Raw genomic sequence first — 12,843 nt, 5'->3', positions numbered from 1 at the left:
ATCTAAATTTAATGGATGTTCTAATGATAATATTCTATTTGCAGCGGAGCGGGAAGGACAACCAAACATGGATGAAGATTGGGACAGTTTATCAGTGCGAATGCGACGCCAGCGCCGCCTCCGACAAGCCGGTAAGACATGACACTAAGTAGAGTTCGTCTACTCGACAACAGATAGCGCATGTGGACTCTATGGTTAATTCGTTACTCGGAGGCATCATAGAGGGCGCTGTTCAGGCAAGACGGTGAGAATTTGAGTAGTTAGAGGCATATGTCACAGATGGCGCTTTTAAAATAAAACTTTATTTCGTCGAAAAGTATAAGTACGATAAAAAATATAATATTAATTAATATCCTCGGTTTGCTATTTTTAATATGTATTATGATAAAAGTAACAATTAGGTTCTTGCTAAAATATACATTGGAATGTTTTCAATAAGACAAGTTAAAAAAAATGCCATGGTCCCATATACTTAAAAGTAGGTATATATATACCTACCTTGAGTTTGTTTTGATAAAGTACTAACTATTTAACTATATGGTGGTTGATTGTACTTTTTAAACATAAATAATAGGTACCTAATTTTAGTCTTGCCGGTCTTTATTTTACGATAAAATAAGAAATCTGTCCGTTTAAAAATACTAGAAATAGTCCATGTTATTTATTTAGTCGATAAATGAAAATATTACTTTTCTCAAAAATGGACGGCAAAGTCGACGTTGGCGGTTAAAAAATAGGTCGCGAAGTGCGTAATTTATGGTTACTCAAAAAATTAAAAAGTTAAAAACATTGCAGTCTCGATTTCGGGACTGCAATGTTGCATACAAATTCCATTATTTGTCGAGTTCCAAACTTTTTAAAAGTTGAAATGGCCATATCAAATGAAGGCATAGGTCCATTAAACAGCCAAACAGATGATCAGTACCTACTTATTATTATAATGTTGGTACCGCGACTATTTAGATGTCTCAAATAGGTTGGCGTGTTTTCAGCAGAAAACTACACTTCAATTTTTTTTAAAGGCGGCAAAGCAAATCTTTTTAATGGTTTAACTTTTTACTGTGAAGAAGAACGTTGCTTTTGTAAAATATTTCTATTTCTTGCGCCATTTTTGAGAAAAGCACTATATTATTATATGACTCGGCTGGAAGGCTACTTACTGGCTTCGGATTCAATTAAACGGACTCCCAAGGTCGTCCGTTTAAAACGAATCCTCAGCCAGCAAGTAGCTACTTCCGAGCCTCGACAATAATGTACTATTAATTGTAGCATATCCATAAGTACTTTGTCGCTGCAAATTCGGTGCAAACTTAGCTCAGACGGGCTCTAGCTAGATTTAAATCGTCGTAATTTTCCGATAAATTCTGATAAGCGACGGATATTTACTTACAGGGCTACTATAATAAGTCACATAATATATTAATAGACTTGACCGAGACACGACAAAACCTTAAAGAGTTAATTACAGGTTGGTATTCCATGCTAGACCCAAAATGGCGTAAGTGTATTAGATTCCTAAGTAGTATGAGACCCTTTAAAACGAATAGTGTCGAGTGGTCCCCGAGTTATAAACCAAAGTTGTCGACTGCCTTAAATGGCTTATGGCACAAAACATGATTAGAAGTCATTAAGCGTGGGTATCGGATATACAGGGTAGGGCGTTCGTATATTGATTTATTTGTATTTAAACGTACCTATATTTATCCAAGTTAATGTTGGTTTATAATTATAACCTTTTTACGGCTTTAAAGTTAGCTTTACAAGTTTCATAATATGCTGAATATAGACATCAGTAAATAAAACTACACCCATAATAAGTTTAAACCGTAAGCATATTGTTATTGGTACTTATAATATATACTTATGTAATTAATGTAATTATGCACGTTTTGGTTTGTGTTGAGTCACAGATTTTGTATCTGACACCGTAAGATTGTGAACCCGTTAGTTTATAATCTAACGTAGGTTAGGTTAGGTTAGATTATAATCTCCCTACCGTCAGTTTATAATGTAACTAGCGAGATTATAATATGACGAGTGTTTACAATTTTACGGTGACATATCTATTTTCATGCACACTAAATTATTCTGTCTACCTGATTGACTTGCAAAGAGTGCCCTAAGACGTTAAGCCGCTATTCATATTTTTTTCTACTCCCGTACTTTATTTGTCATTTAAAGGGCCGTGAATACACCTTTAAACTCCTATCTTATAGTTGTCAAGACAAGTCTTTAGTCTATTCCCCAAAAAAGTATTTGTGCATACACGCAGTATCTTTTTGGCACTTTTACGATACTTCGTGTAATCACCACTTAAAAAATATTGTATGAAATACATTGTTGCCAACCTAATTTTAATTGTCATCTCTGACAGATGAGTGAACCATAGACATGTTTTTTTAATTTCATTCATTCTTTTCCCGCCCGTACCCTCCATTCTTTGCTACTTCTTGAATGAAAAATATTTGTATTTACAATTTTATTTCAAAGTACCTAAGTGCTTAGTCGTAGAAAAAGTATTGTATGTAACGTTGTTTAACTGAGTCAAAAAATACTCGTGGCGTCTTTATTAACAATTTTCGGCTTCGCCTCAAATTGTTACTCACGCCACTCGCCTTTTTTGACCTCTCTTAAACAACGGTTGCATAAAATACTATAATTTAATGGGCAATAAATTCAAAATTATAAAAAAATCTTTACAGCCTAAAAGATGAGCCGAATGCTCCGATTAAGTAGGCACTTTTAACATATTGCACTTCAACAGACACGACTATTTGAATTTAAGCAACTACTTACGTACTTACATTACTACTTAACGTAATAGATGAATACTTAATAAAGGTCCGTACCTAAGTGCCTCTCTGTATAGCCGGTTAATTTTACAAGTGATTAGTGGGATCGGGACGTCCGTAATCTATTGCGGGCATACGACATTTAACCTTCCCGAATTCATTGTAATGTAGTTACCTAACGAGAGAAGGGCCTGCCTATTATATAGAACGTGGTGCTCATTTCTATTGTACAGTCAGCTGGCAAAATATATATGAACAATCAAATTGAATTGAAGGCTATCAGATCTATGCCATATAGTCTTTCAGTAACTTTAACCTAAGATACATATATGTAACTCCGTATAAGATAAGTACAGTCTAAGAAAAAAAACGTGACTCGGAAAATCAAGAAAAAAATATGCTCGTATAGATGGCGCCATAGGTACCATACCTTTGGTCTATTTCTCGTGTAGATGGCGACACCGTTTGATATTTAACAATTTTAACACATAATCAGTGGAACTGCTAAACATAACACTAAACATTTGTGGCTTTATAATACCCTCAACAGACCAGAAACCCATTACAACTATGGCCGAAGTTAACGTTTAATCAATAATACATATATTAAATTCCGGTTCATCACTATCCCACCTAAAATCTAAATATTTGGACAATTCCAAATATGTAAAATTCACGCTTTGACAGTCTAAGGTCAAACCGAATATGAAAAATCACTTTTAAAGTGTCACCGACAGCTTTTTTGCGTGCCCAAATTAGTACTCCTTAAAAATTTGCTTACACGTTAGGCTATACTCAGCTTACCATTATGTTAATAGGCCTCAATTTGTCCACTACAGTGGTCGACCTTGAATGGTGGATTTGTATCCATGTAGGGTTTGCACGACGGATCCGAAATGTATGGGAAGATCCGCGTATCCGGATCCAGATCCGGATAATTTCATACATTCCGGATCCGGATGCAAACCCTATATCCATGTAAATCGAACGATAATCTTAACTAAACTTAAACAAACAATCAGGAAAAAATGAAATATTTTAACTCCACGCCATAACCTTGTAGACAATAAATAATTATGTTATTTTGATGTTACAGTAAATAGATAAACGTGTTTTGTTTAAATCATGTTTAACTAATAGCTGCAGATTCATTTACAATTCTGGTAAAAAAAACGTAAACAATGTTAATGTCTTGTTAGATTTCAATCAGACTACATTATTCTACATAGTGGGCCTAAAAACATACAACTAAACTTCTTAAATCCTCCAATAAGAATATATAATTTACGAAATTGGACTAAGAGTCGAAAACGGGACTGTATAACATGTCTATGATAAAATATTTTTGTAAAGCTAATCTCGTCTTTCTGATGAGTATCTTAAAAATCATAAGTTGTTTTCGTAACTACGAACTTTGTTAGGTGCTAAAAAAATGAGGCACATATTTGCCATGAAAGGAAGGCCACGAAAATACTCACTGACACAACTAAATTCTCATAAAATTAGCTTGAATTTTACTATTATACAAAGTGACCGATTTTCATTGCTATTGAGAAACGTAATGGCTTTGTTCATACATTATTTTAATTGCGTGCGTTACGTGTATAAATAACAATAAAATTGGCGGATACCGGGCCATTAGCAAACCGGACCATACGTACGGATATCTAAAATGGCTTTTCTATCCTGGCCCAAGTTTCTCTACTCCTTACATACAATAATTTAATTACATTGGTGTAATTGTACTTACGTCCAGCATGGTTACATCCACCGACCAAGCGTGTCCGTCCGATATCCGGTTACTCCCGTGCCACGCCGGTAATCATGGCCGTCCGCCGGAACATGGCCAATGCTCAAGATTCACTAACTTACGTACTATATGGTTAGTTGGTTATTTTTACCTGGCGCATTAAAACTTGAAATTTAATTAATTGACTCAAAGTTATAATTCCAACAACTCTAAAATTACGTACCTATGCCATCTGAAGGGATAATTGGTTCGGATATTTTTTTTACTATAGGTACATTTTTTCTTCTTGCTAGCTAATTGCTTGGAGATTAGTAGCCTGTCTCACACAGTAACTCTATTCTTCATAAATTGAGTTTTACTTTGAAAATTATTTTGGTCCATATTAGATTCTAGAACCACAGTATACTACTCGTAGCAAAAGTTCCAAGCATATCCATAACCGAGCAACAGCTATTCGTGATAAAAACACAAATGTGTGCCCTAGCCAGTATTAGAACCCACGACCCCCAGCTTCGTAGGCAGGGTCACTACCAACTAGGCTAATAGGAGGCCGTAATTGCCTTTAATTTCGCTTCTTCAAACTTCCGCGTTGCTTTTTTCTCGGACATCCTAGCCGGATAGGACCGCCGCTCCAACAACGGCTTGCCTCTACTCTACTCATTCACCGCGGCATCTGCACATTGTGCGTTAGTCTGTCACAAGGATAATTGGTTTAAATAAGTCACTTTCAGACCCAAGGTAAGTCTGTACACGGGCGGTTTTAGTGCTCATTCAATCACGTAATTCACGTACCTAGTTAGTTACATTGTAGTTAGACTACCTATTTACATTTTAATATCTATTTAATACAATATGAAGTTTATGCTCTGTCTGTTAAAAACTAATAGGTAAGGTATAGTTTAAATTTAATCGATATTTTGCATTGATATATCAACACAGTTATTATACGTGTAAATAAATAATAGTTATTCCATAAAACTTGCTATTAAACGAAATAATAAACAATTGTTAAAACATAGGTTGACTCTTTTTACTGAAATACAAATCAACTAAATCCCTTAATATTTCTGTTCGTCCTAATGAATTTTTGTTATTACATTTTGTTAATTTTTATGATAATTTGTTAATTTCTTGTGCTAATAAATATAACTTACTTAATTAGGAACTAGGACAAGACCTGGAAAAATGAACATAAACAGCTACGAGTAGGTATACACAGACTTTTTAAATTACCTACTTTTATACTTACAAGTAATTTAATACTTACATAATATAATGTGAAAGATTTGAAATAACTATTTTAATTTAAATAATCATGTTTTTTTTTGTCAGTTGAGTGTAAATGTAACTCGAAAGTAATTATCAAACCTATGCAATATCTCCGACATATTTTAGCATGGGTCGCTTAGTAAATTCGAACTTAAGCTGTTCACATTTAGCCCGCTAAACGATACAGTGATTGTCAATTGTTCGACAATTCAATTAATTAACAAGACAAAAGCATACTATTAGCCTTCCGTCTCCAGTTCTCTGTTGTTTAGCTTTGACGATAATACTTCTGATACTTAAAGTCAAATTCCAGGGAATAAACTTTAATTAATTTACTGAAACAATATGCATAATAATGATCGTGTAATTAAAAGTGATAATTTTCGTTTTTAAATCTTTTAGTTTTTAATTATCAGAAACGCATGTCAAAACGTGGGTAAGTACACTAATTTGCACTAACTAACATTCAGCACGTTTTGCTATGTTACCTACTTATCTCACTACTATTGCTAGGTTATGTTATTATATTGCTATTGAATGTTACATTATTAATAGATACAATGATTAAAGTATAAACTGCCTCTTGTGTCCATACTGAACGCAAGTGCATCCTATTAAGGCAATGTTACATATTCCGACCTTGCTGCGACAGTTTCCGTTCCAACTAAAGTAGTATAACAACTTGATTGATTGCTAACTTGTATGACGAATTGTGAGTTTTGAATAAGACAGAGGCGTTGAAAAAGGACCGGAATTCTAAGGATTGCTCGAAGAATAAATTTGTAACGATTATGTAGGAATTTATTTATTTGTTACAGTAGGTAGGTACCTATCGTATATACATACATAGGCCTACCTATTGTTTTTTTATTGTTGATACTTAGTTGAATAATGTTTTATTGCCGTATATATATTGAATAATTTTACGGTTTAGACTCACTTGTTTTAAGTCACTCGCGCGACATGTTTCGGAGAACTTCGTAAAGACGTGACTTAAGTACCGGACACTACTATGGGGGTCAGTTTGATGGTGCGCAAATCACGTTTGTGCACATGTTCCTTGGTGCGCATATTCGCTCGGCATTATACGAACTGGCCTATCCTATCTTTAGTTTTTAAATCTTTGTCATGTTGATTTTAATTTTGACGAGCAAATATGCGATGGCAAGGACATTCTTAAACAGGAAACCTTTCATATACAGTTTAATAAACAATAAAATATAATATTTTCTTATTGGCTCCATGTAGGGTATTAATTAGTAGCTCGTAACTGTTAAATTATATCATTACTGTGCAATTTTATTTACATTTACCTAATTGAAATGAAAACGTTTCAAAAAAGAATTACAGTCTATACTCGTTTACTAACACGTTTGTTAGGTACAAATAAAATACTTTATTTTAATTCTTTTAACGAATATTTTTGTATAATTTTGCACATTTTAGTGTTATCAACTAGCAAAGTTAATTCATGTTTCCGGATATTCATTTAAACACTGCGCAACTTTATTTCACTTTAATTGAAATGAAAAAGCCCGTTCGTCGACCATAAATCAAATGCAAATATGGTGGACGCATGGCTTTAAAAGTGTTTAAGTTTTATTCGCCGTTTAAACGAGACTCTACTTTCATTGTTAATTAGTCAACCGAATTCGATAGTCGGTTTATCTATGGTCAGTTCAGTGAGCAAACTGTCGCCTTTGTCGCGTTGTGTAGAAGAATGTGTGCTGGAATCCGATGTAACGCGTGGCACAAACGAGACCTGACAACAGTTGCTTTTTGCTTGTACCCCTCCAGTCCGTCCGTCCACTACAATTCAGTTTCAAAACGTTTACTAGAATGTGAAAGAAAATAAATGTTGGTAAAAGTACCTATAATATTTTGTTCACATTTTATTTAAGAATTTAAGTAGATATAAGAAATAAATAACCTGTAAAAAATATGTAAGTAATATTACTGAGACCGATTTATTTTATTTTGAATCTACTTACGAGATGGGACAAATGGATTTCCAGTAGGTGACAGCTTTGAATTTGGCTTATAATTATAGGTAAGTATCTTCCATTTTGATGCTAGTAAGTTATTATATTTGGCTACAGGATGGGAATAATTGTCGACCCATTATTTTTTAAATCACATGTCATTTCAATGTTGGAATTTGCACCGATCTATCTATGTATGTAGGTTTAATTTATGATATGAAATCAATTCAATGTAGAATAATAAATTAACAAAATTCACAGAATTGACAACAACATACTGGCTCCAAAATGCGTTAGCAGTATGTTTATATTTACCTAACACGCTCCAAGATCTAGTAGTTTATTGCTGGTTTAAGTAGATTGCATTGATCCGCGTATGGTGTTTAATTAAGTAGACCGTGGGTGGAAATTAAACAAACTATGTAGTCATTACGTTTATCACAGATCTTGTGCAGTTCTTTGTTAGATTTTTTTGTACTAAAAATTAGAGTGCTGTATCATTGGCTTCGCGATAACTGACGACGATTTTGCCCCACAATGCATAACAGCCGTAACATTCACAGAAAAACTAGGCATTATATTTTACCATAATATCCTTAATAATTCCGAATTAAAACTGGTAATCCAATAGTTGTTGCTGTTGTTATGACATACTTATTATACTTTTCTACTGATTATTAATATAAAAAGTATTTTAAATAATATTGGTACAACAAAGGCGTACGTTGCTATTGATTGCTATTGATATTGGGTGCTTAATTGTACTTTAACCATTGCGTAGGTTTTATTAGAAAATCTAAACTTTAAAAGCCTTACGGCGAAAGGAATGAAGGACAAAAATGTACACAATGACGTTGACTATACAAACAATCCTCGATTGTAGAGTGGGCACGTCAATATTTGCTTCTTTAATCTGCCTAACAGTTGCAACACTGAAAACTGTTGCTTGATGAACACGAGCAGCCCATCTGGTTTGATTGAGATGACATTTTGTTAATTAGAAGGTGTGCAATCGATTAAAAATAACTGACTGGTCTCAAGAGATATTGATCTACTTACTTATAAGTACCTACCTCTTTAGAAATTGTAACGCAATCTTGCCTTTTAAACATTAAACAAGTGGAGATCATAATTCTCTCTGCCAAACACTATTAAGTACATAACTAACCAGATAAACGAAAACCAGAAAACTCGTTATACTTACTTAAAGTAAATTCTTAGATTTTCAGTGGCAGAGGCTATATTCATTTACATATTAACTGCTTGCTTTCTGCAGGATTTCTCCTTCTCCAAGCGGTGAAAATCGCATTGTTTCACATAATTACGTACTGCGCATAAAATGACAAGCCTCGGCGAGGACCAAAGTGGGCATTTAAACCACTTGTCCATCTGCTGGCCGCATAAGGCGAGCCATTGGGCCTACGCAGCTTCCAGTATAAGCCAAAAAAGCATATAAACATCTGCAAAACAAACCACTTAAGCCGTTATGGTCATGATTGCATACTGAGGTCACGTGCGAGATTTTACTTTATTTGCATCGATGTTTTGATTAAACGATAAATTTAAAGGTAATTGAAACGTTTTGTTTTTGTTTCGATGTCTAGAATAATAAAAGTAATTTTTATTGCACAGAACATACTTGAGAAGCAAAAACGAAAATTTTAACCTTGTGTAAGTGACAAAACTTCACATTCACTAATCGTCGCTTATCACACTAATTTAAATGCCAAGGTGGTTAAAATACTAAGTAGTTCATAACTATAAAATATCAATTTATTTGGTTATTTCTTTCAAATAGTGAAACTGGTGTTATTAAACCGGTGTGTAATGTCCGGTCTAATATCCATCATGCTAAAAATAATCACTGTTGGTAATATTAATATTACGAACAAGATCGATTGTACGTTTTCCGTTATTAGACATACAGTAATTTTTCTTTACCAAAAGAGAGATTTTCCTTTTGTCTATTAAAAACGATTGCGACAATATTCACTTTAATAGTAGCTGCGCTGCGCTTATTTAGTCGGCAGCACTCAAAATGCCAAGTTACAGTTTTATTTGACAGGCGTAAACCCGTAACGGCTTATGCTGAAATTTAATGAGGGAGGCATTACAGTGTCACCTGTGTCTAGACTTCTCAAATTGTAACTCGCAGTTTATTGTCAAAATATCCCTAGATACATGTCTGTTTGTCCGACAAAAGAACCTAGCTTGAGACCAATTTGTATAATCTCATTATATAGGTACTTACTTAGGTTTCGTAGATGTTTGTGGATTAACCATTAGAATTTGGATAGACAGAAATTGTTCTCATTTTGTCCCTTTCGTATAATAAATAAATAGGTAGGTATGTATTTAAAAATGAAATTATAAGATATTTTATTTCAGAGTAATCTTAAACATAATTGAAGCGGTCCGTCACTTTTAGTATTTATTAATCAAGTTGAGAATAATGTCAGCTAGTCGGTTATTCATGAGTTCATGTCCCTTTTCATTTCACCGTACTACATTCTACACGTCTTGTTCACGGTATACTGTTACATAACACTGTAAACACAAAACAAATAGTGACCCAGAAATTATTATTCAGTGAATAACTTACCAGTACTATCTCATACCAGTTAAGTAAAGTCTTTGCATCGCATTGACCTTCACAAGTTTGGCAAATATATTGACTGAACGATTACGCCATGGCTAGCATGTGTGAGGATGCGGTTAATCGGGCATTCTGCCGCGGCACCGTGCGCGAGCGCCCGCGTCGCGCACCCACTATCGATCTCACTGTCCGTGATCACTCACCGCGATCTTTGCTTTCAGAACTCGACAAGGACTACAAACGCCCCCTGGACTTCGATGTTGAGGAAGAAACACGCAAAAAGGAGACATCCAAGTGGCTTGAAAGCCATTTCGGAAGTGAATCGCGGTCCTCGCATGACTCTATCGCCGAAGAAATAGGACGACGACCCGAAGCCTATTACGTAAAGAAAGCAGATGAAGAGGAATATTACGGAAAGACAGCTCAACCCCCACCACCCGTGTACGGTGACCGAGTTTTGAGGAAAACTAAGTCATCGACGCCCTCAGACGAACGGCCAGCCCCGGTAGTGAACAGAACCGGCGGATACTTCAAGGGTGTAGCAGATTGGTCACAACGGCGGGCCAGTAAACCTATAATGCCTGAGCCCCGCAGTTCATCCCCTTCTCCACCAGCAGTGCGCTCTCCTTATACTAGTGATGATCAGTTAAACGGATCTTCTCCGAGACATGTGTACGGAAAGCGAGATTTGCCCCAGGGAAGGACATCGCCTATCGGCCGCCGTCATCCGCCCTCGCGCGACGACTCCGCCTACGTATCGTCGTCGACCATGCACAGTCCGCCTCGCGGCTCGCCGTTCCGTCCTTTAGAAGTCGACCGCGCATACCGCGAACCATCCGTCGAAGATGATTACCGGCCGCCGGTCGCCCCCGAAAGGAAACGGCACTCGAAACAGCAGCAGCGACTTTCCGAAGAAAATCGCTACGACAGTGGCTATAGAAGTTCATCCCGCAATGAAAATTCAGGAAGATCGCGCGACAGCCGTGAGGAAGGAACCACGGAGCCGCCGCCGGATTATTCCCCGCCAAGGGAGCGGCGCGGAAGTTCTGACAGGGATCGCACCCCTCCCAGGCGGCGGGAGCGAGACGAGCGCAAGCAGAATCAAAAGACCCGTTTTGCGGAGAATAGCCGCCGTCCCTCGCCGGCGCGGAAATCAGTCGGGTCGGCGATCGGCAACTCGATTAGGAAGTTAGTTGGGAAAATCCGATCGGCGTCCGCAGAGAGACGCGCGCGGTGGCGCAACTCACGCACGCCGTCGCCGGAGCATTCCTCGCGGACGTATCGCCAGTACGGCGGAGAGTTGGCGCCCCCCGCCGCGCCGCCGCACCGGTACTACCTCGGCGAGGACCCCTTCGCGCCCAGCATCTACGGCCGCGAGCACAAGTACGAGGGCAGTCCGAGACGCGCCGCCAACAACGACAGCCGTGACCACAGAGATAGGTAAGTCCACACCCACACATTCATAAAGAAAACAAAGCAAGAGTTTATAAGTTTTCTTATAACTTAGGCAAAGAGACCTTCATTTATGATAGCATCAATCCTGTGATATTCAAACAAAACATCAATTAAATCTTAAATAGAAGCTTGTCCGGACGCCTATCGATAACTCCGCCCACGACGCTACTTTAATTATGATGCCTTTATGTTTCGCATTAGAATACATATATGGCGAATTTTAGGGCCCAACTAATAGAATAGCACGTTATATCCTAATAACATCAGTAAATCATAGCCTATCAATAATGCGGGGCTTTAGATAATAAACATTGTCAAATCTCGAGCAATAACATCTAACCAGGTTACTTTTTTGAGTTGATTATATTATAAATATTTCCCAAGTAGAAAAAAAATGTATTAAATTCATAAAGAAAAAAAAAGAAATCTTTAACTTATTACAAAATAAACTTTAAAAAAGTTAGCTTGTCTTCACATTTACGTTGTATCTCTCAGACTGGAAATCTTATTGAATTTGTTATATAAAGCAAATGCCATAACGTCTAAGAGACCTAGTCTCTTTAGCCAATTTAGAGTAACCAGGCGTATTCTTTTAGAAACATTGTGCAAACTCAAACTAGATAGTTAGGTACTAGACGATTGTTCGCACCGAAAAAGGTATATTGCCAACTTTCTAAGGATCTCTTAAAGATTGTGCAACAGACGCTGACCAAATTACATACTAATTATTAGTATACATTCGAGCTTCCGATGTTCAAGGAAGCTCCGATATTTTGACGTCAAAATAATGTTATGATATTTTTTTGTGATTTTTTTTCTAAAATAAAATGTGATTTTAAATCCTGTAAATAGTGTAAATAAAAGGTAAACACTAAACGTACTAGTGCTCGACATGCTAATGCGTAATAGATGACACCCTGCTGTCACCTCTATTAATTGACAATGACTTAAGTTTAAAGATGACATGTAATGGGACCGTGACGAGCACTAGTACGTTTA

General features: G+C 36.4%; 1 protein-coding gene across 2 annotated transcripts in view; it reads left to right on the top strand.

The window, feature by feature from the left end:
* LOC134652960 (serine/arginine repetitive matrix protein 2) overlaps positions 1 to 12,843 on the top strand; it is a 148,857-nt gene that overhangs the window by 132,529 nt on the left and 3,485 nt on the right. For both annotated transcript variants that reach the window (XM_063508204.1, XM_063508203.1), the window contains 2 exons: positions 45 to 131; positions 10,611 to 11,829. In XM_063508204.1, the coding sequence (XP_063364274.1) occupies positions 45 to 131; positions 10,611 to 11,829 (1,306 nt within the window). The remainder of the gene's footprint in view (positions 1 to 44; positions 132 to 10,610; positions 11,830 to 12,843) is intronic.

The sequence above is a fragment of the Cydia amplana genome, chromosome 12 (assembly GCF_948474715.1).
Source record: "Cydia amplana chromosome 12, ilCydAmpl1.1, whole genome shotgun sequence".
Classification (NCBI taxonomy): domain Eukaryota; kingdom Metazoa; phylum Arthropoda; class Insecta; order Lepidoptera; family Tortricidae; genus Cydia; species Cydia amplana.
The sequence above is the reverse complement of the archived record's forward strand: the minus strand, read 5'-3'. Positions and strand labels throughout refer to the sequence as shown.